This window comes from Melospiza georgiana, chromosome 6 (assembly GCF_028018845.1).
Source record: "Melospiza georgiana isolate bMelGeo1 chromosome 6, bMelGeo1.pri, whole genome shotgun sequence".
NCBI classification, from domain to species: Eukaryota; Metazoa; Chordata; class Aves; order Passeriformes; family Passerellidae; genus Melospiza; species Melospiza georgiana.
Genome location: NC_080435.1, coordinates 16,051,950 through 16,074,583, shown reverse-complemented (window position 1 = coordinate 16,074,583; position 22,634 = coordinate 16,051,950). Strand labels below are relative to the sequence as shown.

The 22,634-nt window shown below is 43.1% G+C and overlaps 2 protein-coding genes across 4 annotated transcripts in view; both read left to right on the top strand.

Annotated features, from left to right (window-relative positions):
- Positions 1-1,243: 1,243 nt before the first annotated feature.
- Positions 1,244-6,502, top strand: LOC131085240 (CD27 antigen-like). Of its 2 annotated transcripts, XM_058027158.1 has the most exons (6): positions 1,244-1,822; positions 2,530-2,661; positions 2,800-2,911; positions 3,509-3,573; positions 4,200-4,301; positions 5,256-6,502. In XM_058027158.1, exons 1-6 carry the CDS (start codon positions 1,747-1,749, stop codon positions 5,300-5,302), a joined length of 534 nt encoding a protein of 177 aa, XP_057883141.1. In that variant the 5' UTR covers positions 1,244-1,746; the 3' UTR covers positions 5,303-6,502. The 2 variants fall into 2 exon arrangements, with proteins under 2 accessions (XP_057883141.1, XP_057883140.1); XM_058027157.1 differs by lacking the exon at positions 5,256-6,502 and having other exon boundaries at positions 4,200-5,215.
- A 5,024-nt stretch (positions 6,503-11,526) lies between these two features.
- Positions 11,527-22,634, top strand: part of CARS1 (cysteinyl-tRNA synthetase 1) — a 33,302-nt gene continuing 22,194 nt past the window's right edge. The window contains exons 1-7 of one of the 2 annotated variants that reach the window (XM_058026079.1): positions 11,527-11,627; positions 16,376-16,621; positions 19,494-19,585; positions 20,405-20,493; positions 20,775-20,871; positions 21,343-21,441; positions 22,368-22,517. In XM_058026079.1, the coding sequence (XP_057882062.1) occupies positions 11,600-11,627; positions 16,376-16,621; positions 19,494-19,585; positions 20,405-20,493; positions 20,775-20,871; positions 21,343-21,441; positions 22,368-22,517 (801 nt within the window). In that variant the 5' untranslated portion in view covers positions 11,527-11,599. The remainder of the gene's footprint in view (positions 11,628-16,375; positions 16,622-19,493; positions 19,586-20,404; positions 20,494-20,774; positions 20,872-21,342; positions 21,442-22,367; positions 22,518-22,634) is intronic. The other variant, XM_058026080.1, reaches the window with a different exon arrangement.

Sequence of the window (22,634 nt, the reverse complement as noted above, 5' to 3'; positions counted from 1 at the left end):
TGAATTTTAATCCAGTTTGAACAGTCTGGAGGTGAATGTTCCTACATGCACATGGGAAAAGAAAAGTATTCTTGAGGAAAATCATGGCCAGAAACGTTATTTTTCTGGGGAAGAACAACTACTGAGGAGAAACATGAGAAAAGCCCAGTTATACACTTCGTTTGCGCCATATTGGGAAATTTCTCCTCACAGCCTTTCCCGCTGCTTTTGTGATCAGGGTGGACAGCCCTTCAGCACCTGCGGCAATTAACTCCACCTTGTGCCGGAGTGAGCAGGACGGCCGGAGTGAGCAGGAGGCCCGAGAGCCCGTGCCCCGCCTGCCCCCGCCTGCCCCACCCCCGCACCGGAATAAGAGGCGGCGGCGGCACGGGACGAGCCCAGAGCGATGGGCACCGTCATGGGAGCCGGGCGAGCGGCGGGGCTGCTGCTGCTGGTAAGTGCCGTGGGAGCTGGGGCTCTCTGTCCCACTGCTGCTGAGTGCCGTGGGAGCTGGGGCTCTCTGTCCCACTGCTGCTGAGTGCCCGCTGGGGCTCTCTGCCCCGCCCCTGCCTGCCGCGAGTGGCGGCTCGCAGCCGTCCGCAGCCAGAACTTAAATCCTGGCTTTTGAGGCGGAAAAAGTCTTCCTCCTGCTCTAGCGTGAAGGAGCCTTTGGGTTTTTCTGTACTTTTCTTCTTTAAGAGACTTTGGTAACTTTTTCGAGCTTTTTGTTCGTGTTTGATGTCTAAGGAAAGTTACGGCAGCGCCGCTGGCATGAACCCGGCGCCCTCAAGGAATGTACCGCATCTCCTTATCTGTTCGTATCGCACTCGCTGCTGCCCTTCCCTCTCTCCTCAGAGAAAAAATGAGTTACGAGTCAGGAGTGAGTTCTTTAATACTCCTCGGGTTGTTTAAGTGTGAAACTGGGAGTTTTCTCACCCCCCACAGTTAGGGGGAAGATTTTCAGTCTACCGAGGAGAGAGTTTAAAGAGCGGGACCCTCTTGGTTTTAGCTGAGACGATGCCCGCTGATGATAGTGCTGGGGAGCTCGGCGTGCTGGCCTGCTCTTCTCCCCCCCCCCCCTTCCCGCTGTTGCTCTGGAAGATTTCTCTCCGTGTGCGAGACCGCTCAGGAGGTGACTCAGCGGGGCCGGGCGTGCGCTCGCCTCTCTGGAAGCGCTTGGATATACCGGCACTGAGAGGTTGCAGGGGAGCCCTGCCCAGTAGTGCGCGGTCTGCAACTTTCTGCCTCTTAAAAAAAAAAATCATCCCCGATGCTCCTGTAGTATTGCTAATGACTCGACTTCTGCCTAAGATTCGAGCCAGTGAGACGTGTCCGAGGAGTCTGTGGGGCGTTTCCTCAATTTTGCGGGAGCGAGACTAGCCCTGATTCTGATTAATTAAAAGGAAGGGGGAAGGAAGAAACTAATCCCTTGCACACCGCAAAAACTTTGGCATCTGCAGTTCAACTGTAGTGAGATAGTGGAAAGAAAGCAAAAGTTTATGTGGAGGCAGGAACGTGTGGCAACAGTTGCCTAAAGCCCATGAGCTGCAGCACGGTGCTGCCTTAACCCCAGCTTTGTGATGGCAATTACTGCTGTGTGCAGCACTTAGCAGAAATTAGTTTGGGTTTCCTCTGTGGCTTCCCATAAATTTCTGAATGTGTTTCCACGTCTTTACAAGTTAATCTCCCCAAGATAGTTATCATGTCCATGCAGGATGACTCACTCAAAAGGCCTGTTTGCCTCTGCTGTAGGTTGTGCTACTGACGATGCCTAGAGCCCGAGCGAACTGCGGGGAGAGAGAGTACTCCCATCAAGATCACTGCTGTGTGTTTTGTGAAGCAGGTAAGACTTTGAGCAGTTAAGGCTGATAGCAATTGTTTCCTACACTGCATGCTGGGAAAGTGTGAGCCTGGTTGGAGCCGTGAGGACTTCTTGGTGCTGTAAAGGCTGGGCTCCATTTTGAAGTGGAGCCCCTTATTGCAACAGGTGGTGACTGGGAGAGGTGCTTTGGCATCAAGCCAGGATGCCTTTGCTTGTGGTTGAGGATAAAGTTTTTGAAGTTAATTGATTTAGTTAACACAAAGAACAGGCCTAGGAGAATTCTGATATTTCTGTGTCTGTAGGCAAAGCTTCAGTATGGTTTTGCTCTCCTCCTTGCTCAATGTGTGCAGAGCTAACAAGTTTTGCACTGAGAAGAAACCTCTCATTTTTATCAGAAGCTTACTGGTGCTTTTAGGTAGGATTCACACTCTCCCTGGGCTTGCCCCTTTCCTTCAGCAATGGCACCATCCACAGGCTCCCTGCCTGCTGCAGTGACTCATCCTTCCTGCCTTGCTGGACACCTCGTTTTGCACCTCTCCCTGTCTGAGTGGCAAATTGCAAATGTGCCTCCTGACTCTCCTGTGCCTATTGGTTTGTGTGGCATGTGATTGATTTGAAAGGAAGAGTTGAACCTTTCTCAGAAATTTGTGTTGTAATATCTAGGTTTAGCCCTTTGTCTGCCAAAAGATCCCAAGATTGCTGCTGCTGCCAGTTCTCTTCTTCCACAGGTACCTTTGTTGCTGATCACTGCAATACTTCACATTTGCAAGGAAAATGTGACCCTTGCAAGGAAGGAAAAAGCTTTACTGCCCATGCCAACGGCTTGGAGCACTGCTTGGCTTGCAGACAGTGCAAAGAAGGTACCAAACCTTATGAAACCTTAAAATTTTCCCCCTTTTTAATGTGAAAAACCTGGTCTTCACTGGGCATATTGAATTTAAAAGTAAATCGCCTTTATGGCCTGAGTATAATCTTTGCACTTACTAACTTATTTTTAGGTCAGATAACTCTGAGACCCTGTACCCTGACACAGAATGCTGAATGCCAGTGCAAACCAGGGTATTTCTGTGAAGATGAGGGCTGTGAAATATGTCGGAGAATCAGTCAAGAGTAAGTTTGAGAATAAGTTGCTATTTTCCTTCTGGGGAATGTTAGAGCTGTGGCCCAGTCTGTACCAATAGTTAACACATGTCATCAGGCTGTAAATAATTGCCCTGAAGCCAAATGGCATTATTCATGCATTTAAATTTTAGGTGTCAAAACCTGTGATGTTGAGACCTAGAAAGATGTGGACTTGGGCATGATTGTGCTTGTTGCTTATGGCTGTAAATCGGCATTTTTCATGTCTTCAGGTTGGTATTTCCACAGAAACATATTTGAATGAATTTTCTAGCACCCAGCTTAAAATTTTAGTATGTAGAACTACATGTTGAAGGCAACTAACCATGCATGAATAATGCCTATACTCTGTGGCTTGTTTTTTTTTTTTTTCCCTCCACTTAGATGCTAACATAGGTCAATTTTATCTGCTTTGCTTTTATTTTATCTTGCAGTTTTGTTTTGGATTGTTTAAAGGTACACCTCTATCAGAGTTTATGCATGTTCCATTCATAGTTCTGGGCTCTGTCTGAAAAAGAATCATGCCTGGACAGAGCTATGTACTGATCTGGAAATGTTGATACAATGTTCTGTTACCCTCCACTTCAGGCATCTGGACGGGAAAGAAATCATGAATTCCACTGATACCATGGAACTAGGCTTAACTAATCAAGGTCTGTTACACAAATCCCACTCACCTTGGTTTGTTGGGTCTGTGGCTTCAGGCTAATAACACCAGAGTAGTCTGTAAAGCAGTGGATTAAACTGCTGTAATGTACTTAAGAGCAGCTGCCTTTTAGTCTGGGAGTTATTTGCTAAAGACAAGTTCTCAAAGGGGTTGTTGGGGTAAACCACCTTGAGTTTCACTTGGTGAAAAGCTACATGTGTTGCTAGGGTTCTTCAAGTTGCAAGGGTGACCCAGTTGAAAGTTCTGGGTAGTGTGAAGATGTTTACTGTGCCTGGAGTGGGTTCCTCTTCTGCTAGGAATGCTCACTGTCCATGCTACAGCACCCAAAGCTAGCTATCCTCTTTTGCATACTCATTTCCCCTTAAGTGTCTCTCCATAAAACCTTGTGGAAGTTGCATTGCAGCTCTCTGCAGAGTTCCCTGATGCCTTTGGGAGCATGATGTGCAGTGCAAACAAGTGCTCACATGTTCAGGGCAATGTGTCCATAAGAGTCCCAGGACAAACTGTCTGGGTTATTGTACTAGTTCTGGGCTTAGGTTTTTCTCTAGGACAGCAAGGAATATCTTTTGGGGGGACAGTTTCAGTACTAATTTTTTTTTCCTTACTTTGCAGTGAAGGAAGCTCATAATTGGTTTATTCTGGGGCTTGTGTTGGCTGCTTTGGTTTTCCTCGTTGTCATTGTTGTTCTTGTTAAAAAGCTGAAGTGTGATAAAGGTAACTGCTTGATTATTATCTATGAAATTTGCTTTCCACAGCTGGGCAAAGCATGCACTAGGGCTGTCCCTGGTTCTTGTGTTGCCTTACAAGGGACCTGTTTAAGCTCTAGTTTATTTTGTGTGTGATTGAAATTAGCAAATGAGTAAAGTGGAAGAGTAGTTTTGCTTGGTAAATAAAATGCATAATCCTTAACTATGAGTTTTCTTACCTTGCTGGCAGATGCCTCTGCTTCAAAGCAAGATTATCATAAGGTCCTTAAAAAGGACTTCTCCAATCAACTTGCCTTGCATTGGCAAAGAGAAAAAACCTGTGTGGGGGTTCAGGTGCATGGGGCAAAAAGTAGCAGCTAATTAGATCACTAATTCCTTTCATTGTTTGGTTGTGGGGATTTTTTTGGTACAAATTGGTTCCCTTTAGTAATTTGAACCTCTTAATGTGAATATTCAAGTTGGTAAGTACTGTGTGAATTTATTTTGTAGTGGAAACTGAGCTGTTTTCCTTGGAAACTTCTATTTCTACTATTGTTTCAAAGTATTTTTGCTACTAGCATGGTTAAAATAATACTGAAAGCTATTATGAATCTTAAGTGCTGGGTTTGTTGAAATCATGTCTTACTGATTGTATTGCAGTAAAGACAATTTCTGCCTTCTGTTTTGCAATAGCCTACGAAAATTCTGAGAAACAAAAGCTGGAGTAGAGGATGAAGTGGCTTAAAAGTCAAACAGCATCTTGTAGTCTTCATTATGCTAAGCAGTATTAAGGCACAGTATTTGTGTTGTTGCTAAGGGTTGTACTGGGATGAAATATATGACCAGTCAAAGAAACTAAATGGCTTTTAAAAGCTTTGGCTGTGTTACAAAAGTTTCTATTGTGTATAAGTCTTGTGTGATTTCAGCCATGTTTAAGTTGCTGCAATTCTTATAAATTGCTCAGACACTTTTTTTTTTTCAGCTGCTGCAACTGTTAAAGATATAGAGGGGCATCTGGTAAGTATGTGATGGACCCAGTGTTTAATCTCTAATTGTTCACAGCCTAATTGTACCTGACACACAGCTTTCAATGTTTGTCTCACTGTAGATCTCTGCTAGGATGTGTTCCTGTGATGCAACAAGTTGTGATTCATGCAAGGTCAGAAATCAATTAGCAAGTGTCTGATGCATTCAATAGCTGCTGGTGTCTCCTTGTCAATACTGGAAAACACTTCAGAGCCTGTGACCAGGATGCTTTGGAAGTGGGGAAAAAACTTGGACTAGCTGCAAGTTTTCACTTCAGACTGTCTCCAAGTGATACCTTGATCCAATTAATTTATTTTTTGCTGCTTCCCATGTGATGGCAGCTATTGTTTGGTGTTGCAGCATGGTGGTGTTCCAGCTCTCACTGCACTGTGACTACAAATTATTAGTTCATAAGACTTAACCACTCCTGATCCACTAAGCGATTGAGTCTTCCTGCCTCTGGGCTCATGTCACAAGCTACAGATCAGGACCTGGCAGTCTGAATTCTTGGTCCTAAGCAGTCCCAAAAGAGGAGGAGTTTGGGGCTCAGAGCATGCCAGTCTCAAAGTACATCCCTGAAAAGGGTTTATCCAGCCGAGACTGGCTGCTGGCATTTGTTCCAGCTTGAAGCTGGGTATACCCTGGCATCCAAATGCCATTTCAGAACTTTACTGTTTGAGTCTAAAAAACTTATTGCTAGTCCAGCACTCTGCAAGACAAACACAAGGCTGGATGAAGTAAATACAAGCTGGCTTTAACTTCTCTACTTAGAAACTACATCACTACCAGCACCACAAGGCAAAAATGAGCTCAGTCTTAGTTTTACAAAACAAGTGTTAGTCTTGATGAGCAACTAGGAAGGATATCCATACTGTTCTCAGTGTGTGTACAGCACTTTTTTTTTTCTCCCTGGAGCTTCTCTTGTCCCTCACCAATGCATTACCCACCCAGTGTATGCACTCTTGTCTAATGTTACTAAGTAGACATTTTGAGTAATTAAATGCATTTTAATTATGTCAAAAATACTTGAAGACTGAAGAAAGAGAATTGAAAGAGATATTCAAAGGCTCACCCTAAACTCTGCTCTTTTTCTTTTTTAAGGTCCATAAGTGGCTCAAATATGTGAAACACCCCAGGTTTTTTGTTGGGTTGTATCTCCCCTCACGCCCTGGCCAGATTTGCAGCACTTCACCTATTTATAGAAGCTGATGAAGAAACGTGACAAAAAACCTGGTCAAAAAATGCTGTAGCATAGGAATAGCAAATATAACATGTCTTTAATTTCAATAAAATAGTTGCATAGTGATGCAGTTACAAATTGGTGCATGGTGCCACTTGTCTCTCATCTAAGAGCTGTCACAGGCAGATGCAAAGTCTTGCACTTGGGGTGCTCATGCTTCTGTAAGAGCGTCTTTGCTAAGGAGAATTCCACTGATGCAGTCCTGAGGCTGAGTATTTTGGCACCCACACACGCTCCCTCCCAAAGAACCAGTGAATTCCTACAGCTCTAATGCCCCCAACAGCTGCTGATACTTGAATAGCTGATGCTGGGTTTTGAAACAAAAGACAGTGCTCTTTCAGTCATTTGTTTTCCTGTTTAAGAATTATCCTGTATAAATAAGATCAACTTCTATAAACAGTGTTTCAGTGAGAATGATGTGCAACTATCTGTGTCATATGTAGGGGGGCTCCCCCTCACATCCCCACTTATGCATGTTGGTCATGGGGTGGTGTCACCTGTGGGTCACTGTGCAAACAGAAAGCATGCTGGCTTATGCTTACAAAGGGCTTGTACCTTAATAAACACAAGTCTCAGGGGCAGAACAGTAACTCCTCATCCTCATTTTCCACATATAAACAAATACTCCTAAATCTTGCCAGATTTAGCACTACCTGTCACATGAGACATGCTGCTCTGCTTTGTGCTTGTACTGGTCATGCTGACCTGGTGCTGTAGTCCCTGGCTATGCTTGTTTAAAGAATTGGCAATGCCAGAAATGAAGGGAGCCTTTCTTGATGGCTTCCCTCCTTCTCCCCTCACAAAAACTATGCCATGTACATGGGTGCTCACCTGCTTCTTTCAACTGATTATAGTTTGTGAACCCACCAGGAGAGCTAATCCAGCCACAGACAAGGTAGTGCACTGCCATGGAGCTGACAGGCTACTTGGCAACAATTCTGAGTATCAGCCTTGACATAGCAATAGCCTTGGGGCCCCTGGTGCTGTTAAGTCATCTCAGGTGCAGCAAGGCAGTTTAATTCCCTCCTGTCTTAGGAGCAGTACCTGTCTTCTGTACCTAGAGAGGAGCAAGCAGCAATCCACATCAGTAAGAACATTAGGAGAAGTTTCCTGTGGTTGTTGTGGAGGCAGCTTGTGTGCCTTACCCTGCAGTCTAGTGGGTGCAGAACAGCCAGGGAGGTGGAGAGTCAGGCTCTGAAACCATTTTGTCACAATCTGCTAGTACAAGTGGGGGTTGTGATGGTTTGTTTTACTAATCTCAGAGTGCAAAAGACACACAGCAGGGGACTCTCAGTATTAATCAAAACAAATGCACCTTTTATTGAATGTCCTTAGCAAATGTGATAGAAGGATTAGAAAGATTAGATAAAGGATAGAGAGAGAAAAAGAAGGGGGGGACTAGCTGCCAACAGAGAGACAAAATCCTCATGGTCCAGCCAATAGATCCATCTTGTCACGTTGGGGAGAATCTCAAAGTCTTTGGGTCTTTTATAGTCTTATGTCGAGGGAACAGGTACAGGACAGTGGAGAATAAGTTGTTGAGAACAAGTACAGACAGTCCAGTTCTGAACAGAATAATTCAGTCCCAGCAGTGAGCAGGACCCATTGTTTCAGGACTGGGTCCTATGGGAAACCAGTCTTGGTCCAGCAAACACGCCTGTAGGCAACACCTGGCAGACATCCTGCTTCAGACAGGCCAGCACCCCTGTGTTAGAATTTTAAGGGTCTCAGTCCTTGGGGGGGGGGGGGGGGGGGGCTTCAGTCTCCATCCTTGATGGTGATCGTGTGGCATATGAGGGATCTTCTGTGGGGGATCACCAAAGTTACCCCAGAAAGTCAGTCCTCCTCCAAAGCGGGTGGCATCTGGCCAAGAGGTGGGGAAATCCAGGGGCTATTGCGATGAGTGGGTACTGTGCAGCAGGTGTAAGTGTACAGAGTGAGCTGCTCCTTGTCAGGCCCTGCCCAAAGCAGTGTACCGTGGTGACGCAGCAAGCACGCCTGTGAACAATCCCTTGGCAAGCACCCACCTCAGCCAGGCCAGAACTCCAGTCAGGGTCTTCAGCGTCTTGGTGTGTGTCCTTGCGACGGTTGTGAGGCAAAGGAGGGAAACTTTGGATCATCTCTTGCACATTTGAAGTCTAATTCTGTAAAGGCTGTTACTTTGCCAAATTATCAGCTCTTCTTTTATGTCTCTGACATCTGGTAGCTTCAAGTATTTCCTTTTCTTCCCCCAGAAGAAACTAGTGGAAAATAGTGTGGTTTCTGAGCAGGGCACTGTCCTGTGCGGGAGCTGGAAGTGCTGTATGACAGCATGGTTGAGGAGGATTGCTAAGTCCTCATTGGCAGCAAAACCTGTGCAGAATTCTGCTTTTCAGAAGACTGCCCTATCTAATGTTCCAGGTGGAACTCCAGCAAATTGTAAGATAAGTGTACCTGTGTGAAATGATCATTGCATTTTCTCTAATATAGGTATCCCTTTAGTTGAGCTCGTAACTATTCCCAGAGCTTTCAGCAAAACAACAGAGGAAACTTTCCCTTAAAGATGTAATAGGAAGTATGGGAAGTGATAGCCTGGGGGAAAAAACCTTCAATCCCTCATTTCATTTACTCTGCCTCTTTGACCTCCCTGACAGAAGGTACTGTTTTGTGATAGCAGCAAATGTTGCCTTGGAGCCAGTAACGTGTTTGTTTCACAATGCAATTTTCTTTACTCCAGTACTTTCAGGTCTGCTCTGAAATCTGCTTTCCTTCCCCTCTTTGCTGCGTGTGATGTAAAAGCAAGTTGTCAAATAGGTAAAAAACAATGAGTGAAACACCCTGATTTCTTGGAGTAATGGTCCAACTTTGTATTACAGATATGACGTCCAAGTCAGATAATTGTTAAAGATCTCTCTCAACGTGGTAAGTATCCCATAAATTGGCTGTACTTGGAATTTGGTTTTATTTCCTATTGACTTCAGTCTACTTATGGAATAGTATAACGAGGCTAATGAATATTGCTTAGAGCTATAAGGCTTCCAGTTTATTGTAAAATGTGCTGAAACGGGATTATTGCTGCATTTGTAATCCCTGTGGTGAACTGTTCTACTTTGGAGCATGACTTTTCTGCATGAGAGTATAGCACAGTCATGATTTTAAGAATGGTACCAATTTTTGAAAAAAGTTTTAAAACGAGTCTGCATGGCAGCAGTGCACTCTGCTTTACTGAATGAGGTGTAGGTGAGAGTGAAAGATCTCTCTGTCAAATGTCTCCTCACGTGGAAGAGCACATCAAACCTCCATACACCCTCCTGTAGGCAGAAAATTGTTGTGCTGGATGTCCAAGTGATGGGTTTTGCTCGTGGTGGTGTTGGTGTGGCCAACCTGTGCCAGCAGCATGATGAAGTAGTTAAAACTTCCTCTTCAATAGCCCTGCCAAGGGAACATGCCAGCCAACGAAGCCTTCCCCAAAATCAGACAGTGGATGGTGTCCTGCCTTAGGAGACCACTACTGAGAATGCACCAATACCTTTAGCTACTTTCAAGACCACTTAATAGAAAACTTATTTGTCCTGCTGCTTCTTAGGTGCCAAACCCAGCTGCCTTGCTGCTGCTGTTTGGTCTGTGCAGGTATTGGCTGAAAATTAAGGGAAAAGTATGTGTGTGAGCTATGGAAAAAAACCCCCTGTGTTTTAAAGTCCAAGCTGATGTGTGTTGTGTGTTTCTTCTTGCAGAACTGAGAAAGACCTTTGGTGTCTTTACAAAGGAAGTACCACCACAACAGTGGAAGCAGCTTATGAGAACTCTTCTACAGGAAAATGATATTGATAAAGTTATATCTAAATTTCCTAATAATAGAGAAGAACAATCATATCAGATGCTTCTCATCTGGAAAAAGAGACTGGGAAAGAAGCAATGTATTATTTATCTACTGGATGCATTGAGGCACATAGATGCCAAGGTTTATTACAGTGTATTAAACACTTTAAAAAGTCGTAACACTGTAAGTAGGAGCTGAAGATTAATGTTTATGAGGAACTGCAAAAATGTTCCTGTGTACATATGTGTGTCTTCAGACTTCCTTAAATGAGGGTGTCAGGAACTGCTGGTAGAAATAGAGTTAGCCTCCTCAGCTCATGGAGACAGCCGGAAGGGATGTAATACCTCTGTTTTTTTCACGTTTACATGACCTTCCTACCTCTGAGTCATAAAATATTAAACACAGGTGCTGGATGCCCACTTCGGAGCCAGGAGCTGGGGCATCCCTTAGTTTGTGACAGTGCTGTCCCAACCTGCGGGCGGGTACCAGGACTCCGCTGCTGGTTTTGCGTACTGCGATGCTTTCGTTTCCGAAACCATTTTGTGTTGTATCGGAGTGCTCAGCACCGCTGTGTTTGAAGCACGCAATAAAACAGTGGCTCAGACAGAAGCTGGCTCTGGGACTTTGTTCTGCGGCGGAGCCTCCATCCTTGGGGCTATTTAAGGAGAGGCGGGCGGCGCTGTTCGGAGCGGGGACTCCTCCGTTGGCACGATGCCCTGGGCGCTCATTTCCCGGCCGGGCCGTGCGGGGCCGGGCCGTGTGGGTCCGGGCAGTGCCGTGTGGGTCCGGGCGGTGCTGTGTGGGGCCGGGCGGTGTGGGTCCGAGCAGTGCTGTCCGGGGCTGTGTGGGTCCGGGCAGTGCCGTGTGGGTCCGAGCAGTGCTGTGCGGGGCCGTGTGGGTCCGAGCAGTGCGGTCCGGGCGGTGCCGTGTGGGGCCGTGCCGTGCTGTCCGGGGCTGTGTGGGTCCGGGCAGTGCCGTGTGGGTCCGAGCAGTGCTGTCCGGGGCTGTGTGGGTCCGGGCAGTGCCGTGTGGGTCCGAGCAGTGCTGTGCGGGGCTGTGTGGGTCCGGGCGGTGCCGTGAGGGGCCGTGCCGTGCCGTGCCGTGCCGTGTGGGGCCGCGCGGCGCTGCCCGTTGCCCGGGTGACGCAGGGCTGCCCGTCGGAAGTAGCGTAGTGCGGGCGGGGCGAGGCTTCCGGACGCGCTGTTGCATCAGCTCGGGAGCGAGGGCAGGCGGAGGCAGCAGCAGCAGCAGCAGCTCCGGGATGGCAGCAGCCGCCAGCGCCGAGCACGGTAGGTGGGCGGGCGAGCGGCGCCGCGGGCCCCCGGCGGGGCCGGGCCGAGGGGCGGCCGGCGTTGTCACGGCTCGGCGGGGCCCGGGGTCGCGGCGCCGCTGCTGTCACGGCGGGGTCGCGTCCCTCGGAGGGGCCGCGCTGCCCCGAGCCCCGCGCTGGGGGCGCGTCCCGCTGGCTGCGGCTGCCCTGTGCCCGCCGCGGGTGTGAGGTTGGTGCTGGTGAGGTTCGTGCCGCCGTTCGCCATTTGTGGGGACAATCGGAGCTCCTCGTCACCGCCGTCCGGGAGCGGCTGTGCCCGGCTCGGTGCGCTCGGTCCGTGGCCGCTCGGAGCTCCCACATGTCTCCGTGCCTCCCGCACTGCCTTCCCCAGCCATCGGTGCTCTCCCCTAACTCACACCTGAACTTTTGGGCTTTTACGGACTTTTTTTTCGTGGTCGTGTTGTAATGATGGGTTGTACTCTTCGCTTCCATATGGAAGGAGGGCTGGGGTAGTGCTATAATTTTTGGCACTACTGTAGCAAATGGAAACTTGGCATACCAGTCATGCAAGTATGAAATACCATTATGGTATGTAAAGGGTTGGAAATTTCTGTCATTCCAGTTGAGGATCTGTAAATACAGATATTTTTGCCCCTTTTTCTTTAACAAAGCAACAAAGTAACCGAAAGTTACTTTGATCTTTATTCATCTCGTGTAATATTCCCACTAAAGTGCAACATTTCTTGTCATCAAGGGATCAGCTTTTTCAGAAGTCTTTTCAGTGTCTTAGGGGGAAAAAACCCAAGAAAGGCTCAGTTCAGGTGCACTTTGAGAAACTCTTTAGGTACTGTTTGTTAGGGTGGGGTTTTTTTAAACTGAATCTGCAATTGTTATATTTAGTTTCAGTTCAGGAAAAGTGGAAATGAAACTTTCCGGGCTCAAAAGACTAGGATTGAGAAGCTCTTCCTTGGTGTGAGATACTCCAGTCTTAAAAATCCCTGTTCATCTAAAAGCCCCTTGCTCCTTATGTGTGAGACTTGATAAGTCCTTTGTTTTTCTGTCTCTGTGCATGCTGTGTCTGGCATTAGCTGGAATCACTGCATTGGTTTGGTTCTTGTGAAATGTTAATGGAAAAGGAGAATTCATCTTGTCTGAGCAGATGGTTGGAATTCTTTTCAAAGGTACCAGAGTGGCTGGCCAGGATGACAAATGGCCTGTTTGGAGCTGTATTAATAATGTTACATTTGTCTTTTGTGGGTTGTCTTAAATTTGTGAAAGCCAAGTTGGATGGGAAGTTACATTTCAAAATGTTCAGAATTGGGTAGGATTTCTTTTTGGAGAATGCCTCTGCAGAATTCCCAGAACATTTACATCGTCATCTAATTATGACTGACAAGGTTAGTAGGTTCAGGGAAGCCCAGGAAACATTATTTTTCCCTGGAGTGAAGTAAATCCCTGGTTTTGTGTCAGCTAGCTTACTGCCTTCTTTATGGCTTTCCTGTATTTACTTTGCCATCCAACACCTTCAAGGAGCAGAGGTTTTCATTCTCAAGTTAATAAAAGTGAAAATTTTCAATGAAATTTGATATTGTGGGGATTATGTGCCTTGATTAAACCTCAAAAGTTATCTTATGTGCAGACAAAATGTAGAAGCTGTCCTGTGCCTTTGAGTCTGTGTGTTGCTGCTGTCTCTCAGACAAACTCCCAGTGTCCTTTAAAAGTCTCTGAAGCACTCCATGCATGGAAAGAGGAATGTGTGACACTTATATCACCCAAAGGGATTGTACTTCAGTGGTTATGGTGTGAGAACTGTATTAATTGATGTCTGCAGTGGAACTTTTTTGAAAGAACTGTCTACTGCATTACTTTAATTCTTCTGATTTTTCAAGGTTATTTTGTTACCTCTCCAATGCTCGTGCTCAGTGCTTGTTTCCTCTTGTGTGATACGATAACTATGGATCATTCTGTTCACGAGTTAAAATTCAGTGTTATGCAACAGCTCTGTAGTACTCTCGTGTTTCTGCTGTCAAGGAGACACTTCCTGATGCAATTGAGTAGTAACAACTGCATCTGTTCTGTTTTGGGGATGGACAAAAATTGCAGTTAGAGAGAAGGGCAATTCCTTAGCTGTTGTCCTAAAGCAACAAGGAAAACAGGTCAGATGTGCATTTATCCATTGGGCATCCTCCCTCAGTACTTTTTGAATCCATTGATTGGTATTAATTAATCCATCAATTTGACAGTGGGCAGCTGCCTCTTGCACAGCATTGGCAGACTTGGCAGTGATGGGCTGGAGCTGTGCAGCAGGATGGGGATACTGAAGGGTATGGAAAAATAGGATGCTGCACTTAGGAGGTACCAGGAAATGTTTCAGTATGAGTCTTTAATGAAGAAGGAATTGAAGAAATTTGAAGGAATTGCAAGATGGGGGGAACTGAGGATGCAGAATGGAAATCACAGAAAACCAGGTTCTGTACATTTTCTGTTCTTCTTTCAGCCATGATATCAATTAAACCAGAACAGACTTTTACATAGACAGCTGCCACTGATTCCTTTTGCTTGAAACAAGCGATCCATGGCTCCACTGCCTTCCAAGGCACTGTTATCACAGTCATCTGCTCACCACAGCCTGTGAAACTGATTTGGGACCCTGGGAATGGGACACTGAGCCTGCCAAACATTTTAATTCGAAGTATTAATGTCTGTGCCAAGATTGATAAAAAAAGTTTCAGTTGTTAGGCTTATCAGTGCTAAGCTGGTCCCGATATTCACAAGCAGTGTTTGCTACCTCTCCTTGCCAAAATTAGCTTGTATGAGTGCTGTCATATTTGTTGTATTTGTGTGTAAGTTTGGGCAAGTTCCCTTTTAGATTGGTTTGCAGATGTGGTTGGAAAGCACTTACATTGTTTCAGATACACTGACTTGCTTCCCATTAGCAGCCTGATGTGTGAATAATGGTCATAATAACCATAATAATACTTTGCAAATTGAGTGTTGCTTTTCCTTGCAAAAGATCTTTTCTTTGAGATATAGTTTCGTTTCTACCTAGATCATTCTTGTAATACCTTTTTTTTACCTTCTCCCTCATATCTTTCATGTATACAAAATTCATGTTCAAGTCTTAGGTTTCCACTGTTAATGAACAGAACTGTTACAAACTATTTAATGTGTACAAACATGTGAAGTTCTGTGTTGATAAACATCAGTAAATATTTAGGAGCATGAAAAGATTATAGTAAATTAACTGTGTGAGCCAAAGCTGAATCCCATTCAGCTGGATAAGGCAAACTATGAGGTGGAGTTATGAGCCATTATTTCCTTGGTATTCCTTATTTGTACTGAGCAATTGCATAGATAGGCCTTGAGAAGGATTTATACTTTACATGGATCTGTCTTCTTTTATTCATAGTTATTTTAAAATTTTAAAATAATCAAAATTCACAAAAGATATTAAAATCATTCACCTTTTTTCACATTAGTTCTCCCAATGCATCCCTATATCTCATTTATACCCCAAAGAGTTGAATACAAACATGCTTGATATCTAGCTGCCACTTCCCTGTCATCCTGAGTTGCTGTTGGATATTTTAATAATTGATTTTTGTATAGAAAATGGTTCATAAAGTTTTAACTGATGAAAAACTTCGTGCCATCCCTCCCATCCCCTCCTAGCCATCACTTTCCCATCTCCTTTCATTCCTGCCTTTCCAGGAGCTGTGAGCACCTCCATGCTTTGGGAACTCCCTGTGCAGGAGATGTTCCTGCCAGTGTGAGGAGTGACACTTGTGGCTTTGGGAGCGGGGACAGGTGCTCTCCTGCTGCTCTCCCACTTCTCTGCACGTGACCTTGGCTTGGCTGACTCCCTAGGCAGGATATTGCCTTCATGTTTGTACAGTGCTTTGAACACACGAACAGAGCCACAAACATTGAATCACTGTTGGAAAATGTGAATGCTGGGTTTGCCTAATGGCAGTGCTAGCATAACCTCAGAGTGCTTTGTGCCCCCTGGCTCTTCCAGGGAGCATCCCCACCAACACAGAGAGCTTTCCTCTGTGTCCCTGTGTTTGTCCAGAGGAGACATAACTGAACCTGCTTTGCCTATATACCAAAGAAATCACAGAATTAAAAAATTGTGAGAGAGGGCCGTGGTCTGATATCCTTTCTGTTTGTTTGTGTAGGTTTTACTCATTTTAGATATTATTCATGTGCCTGAGGAGAGAAGGGAGCATGGAAGAAGTATGGGAATACACAGGAGCAGCTGAAGTTGTGAGTTTCCAGAGCAAATAGGAGGAACTGAGCATTGTGCTGGGAGCCTGTGTGCAGGCAACACCCCTGCAAAGATGTAACTACATGCTCAAGTTCAGTGGACATATTCACAGCCTTTCCACAGTGCATAAAATGAATCATATTTAAATATTGACAGGATGAGTGTTTTAGCAGCATGGAAAAGAGTGACTGATTAGGTTTGCTGTATGTGAAGGATTTTCTCCAATTTTGGTAGATTATATTCTTCATGAAAAAGACCTGTGTTCTTGTCCTTATCACTCTTTGAAAGATGTCTTCACAAACTTATGGCAACACGAACATAATCCTGTTAACAGGAAATACGTAGTTATTTGGGAGCTTGTATTAAATCTGATTTTCTGAAATTTCTTACCTGTTGCCAGAGCTAATTTACAGGGGGAGATGTGTGTTATAAGGATATATTTTGGTCATGGGATCTCCTTCTTTTAATGCTGACCAAATGTCCTGTGCCTCTCTTTACAGCTTCCAGCTACAGTTTTATTCTGAGCATTAGTGAAGAGGAAGCCAGGGTGAAGGCTCTGAACGAGTACCTGAGCACTCGTAGTTATATCCAGGGGTTCACATTTTCACATGCAGATGTGGAGGTGTTCAGAAAGTTTTCGGGGCCACCTGTGGACCAGTATATCCATGTTGTCCGGTGGTACAGACACATAGAAGCAATCTATGATGGCAGCAGTGACAAAAATGAGCCTTGTAAACTTCAAACAAGTGAGTAATTTGAAACTGGTGGGCAGGTTGTAGACTAGCTGACATTGTGTTGGTTGTTATTGCGAGAAGTTCCCTTTCATACTCTCTTGCACGCCTTAAGAGTTACAGTGTCAATTTGTATTCAAAGTCATAACATTTTTCTTGCATACAGTTACTGTGCAATTGATAGATCCTGAGCTATTTGGATATAAAAGCTGTTACTTTTTTTTTTTTTTTTTTTTTTTTTAAAGTTCCTCAGTGTACAGAATTTGATTATGTGTATTTTCTTTAAAAATCTGGCTATCTTCTGGTTTGTAAAAGAATGTGTGGGTTTGGGCTTTTTCCTGGAAATACCAAGATTTGCCCAGTCTACTTTTTTCCTTGCAAGATTGACCAAATAGTTGTTCTATAATATACAAATCCACAATACAATAAACTGAATGCTTCCTCTTCTAATTGTTATTAACACTGAGCTTCACAAAGAATGTCTGGGCTTCTTTTTTAACCTTGGTAATTTAGGCATGCTGATGATTTGAGGAAGTATTAACTGGTTAATCTAGGTCATTGTGTAAGCATGGGCAGGCATTTTTGGGAGCTGCATCACTCTCCTGAGTTGTTTCCCAATGAGCTAGTCTAATTTAATTGCCTTATAGTGAGATCCTTGCTCAGGGAGTCATGAAATAATGAAAAATAACAACGCAGAGCTGTTGTATAGTGCTTGCAGTACCTACAAATGAATGCATGTCTGTCATTCTTGCTGATGGTTGTTAACTAGTATTGCTCCAATGCCATCTTCTCACAACCTCTCCCCATTTGTGTTCTCAATTCCTAAAAGATCAGCAGTTAAAATCAGACTGCTGTGAGTAAATTCAGTGTGTTGTGTGTGCCTGCAAATGTTTGTGCTGGTTATTATTTCCTTCCAGCAGAGAAGGGATCTCAGCTGCACCCCTGGCTCTGGTAGCAGATCTGTCCACCAACTGCAGATTGTCTGTAGGCTTCCATGGATCAGGGTGGAGCAGAAACAGAAAAGGTTTCCGTTTTCCTGACCATGAAATCTTTACTGTTAAATCTCTCTTTCTGAAGGGTTATATCTTCTTGATGCGTTTCAGGAATCATGGAATGGTGTTCTGCAGTGTTCACCATGAAAATAACACACAAATCTGCCATGCTTCTTAGACCATGAATGCTTCATTGTTGTTTTTTTGGTGTGGCAGAAAGCTCCATGGTGGATTAGAGCAAATGAACTTAAGTTCCACCAGAGGAAAGGCTGTAGGCTGGCAGAGGTGCATTTGACCAAACTAACCAATATTTTACCAGCCTTTTACTTTGCCCTTGGCATCTGTGTAGTGGGTAAAATGTGACACCTAACTCACAAGCTGAGAAATACGGAGTGCAGTATCTGGGTTTTTCCTTATGTTCATGTGGTTGTAACTGAAGAAAGCTTTACAGATTTATCTTTTATTAGGCTAACCCACACAGGCTTCTTTCCCTGAGGGAAGCGTTGGCCACAATTAAGCGTGCCAGAGTAATCTTTGTAAATCAAAGAGTAAACAAATCCATACCTTGGTGTATGACCTGTGTTATGGAGAGACTGCTCTTGAACTTGGGGTGTTCTGTTCAGGAGTACCTCATGCAGTGAAATGTTTAGAATGGACACACATTTCCATGGATTCATAGCATGGAAGTTAAATGAAGTCCCATGAAGTGAGACAGACTACTACACTTAACATATTTTTTTCTTATTTGGGCAGTTAGTCAAAAAAGCAAGATTAAGAGATTACATTTTTTTATACTGTGAATGTTTACATTACTTGAAGGTTTTCAGCCAAAATGTGCATATGAAGCTATTGAGAGAAACAGAGTTAATGAAGAGCACCCTGAGACACAGGATAAGAAAGGCAATTTCGTTGTCAAAACAAATAGTTTGTATAATGTTTTCTTGCAGCTAAAATTCATACCATGAGAATTCCTAAACATAGTGCTGTGTGTATTAAGCTGGCAAACTTGCTGTATTTTTGAATTTCTTGGTTTGCTTTCATGCCTAGTTAATGTGATAATTGGTTTAACATCATTACAGCTGTAAGCAGCCCAGTACACAGCAACTGCAGCAAACTGCAACTCTGACAAATCACATGCCCATACTTCTCTTTGAAAAAACCCCATGAGTTTAACAGCTGTGTTGCTTCTTACAAATTTAGGAGAAAACAAATTCAAGAATATTGTCACTAATATTACCCTGGGTTTTATCTACTCTCTTTAATGACAAAGTGTAGCCTCTTGCTGAACTGGAGCATATTTGTGGTAAATGAGTGTGTTCAGTAATGCCTTGTGTACTTAGCAACAATGCATGATAAAAAGCTGGGGTTCTTTCTAAGCCTTTCTGTCAGCTCTCCCTCTCACCCTGAGTGCACATACTCTGTCAATATTGGCTCTAGAGACCACCTCTGGACTCTGGAGATATTTTGCAAATTCTGTGTGAGATCTGTGATGTGTCATCACAGTAAAATCAGTGGTGTTGCAAAAAGCCCAGGACTGCCATAACACTTCATTAATGATTCATTAAATTTCAAAACTCATGGTAATACTTTACCTGAATTGCATGCTCTTGCTTTTGTACCCTCTTCCTCACTGCTGTTTGGATCAAAAACTAAAAGGAATGGCAATTTAGAGAGTAGAAAATAAACTAGATTGCAATAATTCACTTTGGTTTTGGTGGCTTTGTAGGAGGCTCTAACAGAAGTAGCTGCAATACTAGGATTGAAGCTCTTTTCTCCATTTAGATATGGGGTTTTTTCCTTCTGAAATAATGATGTGATAAAGAGAAAATGTTATATTGCAAATCTGTGTGTGGAAAGTGTCTTGTAAACTTTCTTTAAACTACCTTTTCTCCTAGGTAAAGGCAAACGAGTGCAACCTCCCTGGTCTCCCCCTGAAGGGACAAAACATTCCAGGCTCTGCCTCTACAACAGCCTGACTCGCAGTAAGGTGAGAAAATGAAAGGGAAGTGGGGATTTCCCTAGAAACACAAACAGAGCAGCCATCAAATCCTGTTTCTGAAGTGTTTGCCCTGTCAATAGTTGGGTCGCTGGGTTGTATTTTGTAGAATGTTAACAAGCACAAGCCAAGAACTCTGTACCAATCAATTGCATTTGCTGGGCAAGTGTAATGCTATTTACATTAACATATGTACACTACAAGTGTGTGTATCTTTGTGCATACTGCATAATATACAGTTTTAAGTTGTCATGCAAAGTAGCCAGGCATTCAACTGTAATACACATTAGTGTAGGCAGTGTGAGCTGAATAAAATCACAGTTTCTTTATTCAGATGTTGTCTATGTAAAAAACGTCTCACCAATTATATAGATGCAATATAAAAAGTGTAAAACTTCTTGTGGTCTTGTTTGAAAGTCCTTTGGGAAAGAGGAAATATGAAGAATATTAATTTTACATGGGATGTAATATTGAAGTATCTGTGAACTGATTATAGGGTGTAACCTTTTTCAATGCAAAAGAAAACTTTTACAAAAAGTTGGAGTAGTGCCCTGCTCAGTCCAAATAGTTGTAAGCTGATAGCTTGGTTGATTAGAATGCATAGAACATAAGCAGCCACACCTCATTATCTCTCTCACAGGATAAAGCTAGTGGTGATCTTTAGTTATGGTAAAGTTGAAAATGGAATAACTACTTGTTTTTTGTAATTATAATCCATGTTTTCACGTTCTCATCTCCAAATGGGGTGTTACTGGCCTGAGGTCATGTCTTCAATTTCTTCTGACCATTCTACCTTCCCTTTCAATTAAGGAAGTATTTCAGCCTCAGAATGGAAAAAAGGTCTTGTGGTATTGCTGTGGTCCAACAGTTTATGATGCTTCTCACATGGGACATGCCAGGTACTGCATTCCTTACTTTGATATAGGTGGTAACAGTGCCTAGTGGATGCAAAAGAGTATTAGAAGAAGGTATTATTCAGATGAGTATATTACTATCAGTGCTTGCAATTCAAGATTAAAAGCACCTTATAATATTTTATCATTGTGGGATTAAAAACTTTCTAATAGATGGGGCAAAGTAAAACTGCTGCACAGCTATTGATTATGGTTAAAATGGTTTGTGGACAGAATAGATACTGCTGTTTACTGAAAACACCTCTGGGTTTTTTTTTTGGTTTTAGGTCCTACATCTCATTTGATATCCTGAGAAGAATCTTAAGGGATTATTTTAAATATGATGTTTTCTATTGTATGAATATTACAGATATTGATGACAAGGTAAGGGTTTTTTTAATCTATTTTTTTGCAAAATTTTTTGCAATCTAAAATGCTCAACTTTTAGAATGGAAGTCAGTCACATGTAATTGCCACTTGATAAGCCAAGATAAATCTTACTCTTATTAACTGAGACATACATTTTGTGCACAAAAGCACTGATTTTCTCTGTTTTGTAGCACTCCTATGGTAGCAAACTCTTTAGTGTTGTATAATAATGAATGCTGTCACAAATAATGAAGACTCAGTATTTTAAAGAGATAATTTATTTTCTTTGCCTGATAAGGTAATTTATTGACTCTGTTGAGGTAGCCTATTAACTGTGTATGGTGTGTTTGATTTGTGTTATTGCACATTATTCTTGTAGCTTGTTAAATTTATAGGGAAATGCCTTTTGTAAATAATAGATTTTATCTGCACTTTGTATAACTATGTGTCACTTCACAGAAATATTTTCATGTTTTTGATTTGTAGATCATCAAGAGAGCAAGACAAAATCACCTTTTTGAACGATACAGAGAGAGCAAATGCACGCCAGATCAGCTGCTTGAAGATGTTAGAACTGCCTCAGAGGTGAGTGTGGTAATCTCTGCTTGTGTTTTAGGGTTTCACTCAGTAATGTAGGAAAGCATCTAGAGAATGCTTCAGACTTTGCTGCCTCCTTAAACTTTCTGCTTCTTTTAGTTCTGGTACTGCACATGTTAGAAATGTTACTTGAACTGCACATCACTTTGCTTTTTACATTGTTTTAGAATTGACATATTCTTTAAAAGGCATCTTAGCACTTATTTTTGAGTGCTCAAACAGCATTTGGATGTTTGTGTGTTAGAAATTCAAACTTTAAAAATAATCCTTTAAAAGAGTTTTTGATCAGTGGTCTGTCCATAATCTTTTAAAGCTTGGGAGGTTTCTCCTTTTTACCTTTGATGACCTTGGAAGGAAAAGGCTGGAAAGCTTTAAGGATTTAATAAATTGTGTATTCAGGACTGAAGGTGAGGGAAGGTGATTCTCTGGTAATTTTTAGAGCTACAGATCACAAAGAGATTATCATTCTAATGAATCGAATACAGGGCTGGAAATAGGAGGCTTGGAAATTTTGCCCAACTATCTTTGCCTGACATACTGCCTAAACATTGCATTTAATCTCTCTGTTTCACATTAAAGCTTGTCCTTTTCAAATTCGTGGTAATCAGCTGTGCAATTAAGGTGATCAGCTGCACAGAAAATGAAAACAGCAGTAATTATGATGATGATGTAGTGATTTATGAAGTCTTTCTGAAAAAATGAAATTGGGTACAAACTAAAGTCTTGTGATTGCACCATTATTTCTGATGAGGAGCATATTTCATATTTCAGTAGTTGATGTCAAAGCTTTTTCTGTGGCACAATGTCTTATTCATCACTAGCAAGGTACAATGTGGCTAAGATAATATCCTGTGTATGGAGCATGGTGCTGCTGTACTGCAGTTGGCTTTCTAATTTATTTTTTTTAATTGTAGCTCTTTTCAGTTAAACTAAATGAAACAACAGACCCAGATAAGAAGCAAATGTTGGAAAGAATTCAAAATGCAGTCAAGTCTGCTTTTGACCCTCTACAAGAAGCTCTCCAAGCAAAGCTCCCTGCTGAAGAGATCAGCAGATGTCATGAGGTAAGTTTGAGCTCCTTTTTATATTTTATATTTGGCTTATAGTTGTTAGGAGGTTTAAAAATATTGTGTAGCTTGTAGTAATTCCCTGAGATGTATGGAACCTTTAATTAATAAAAA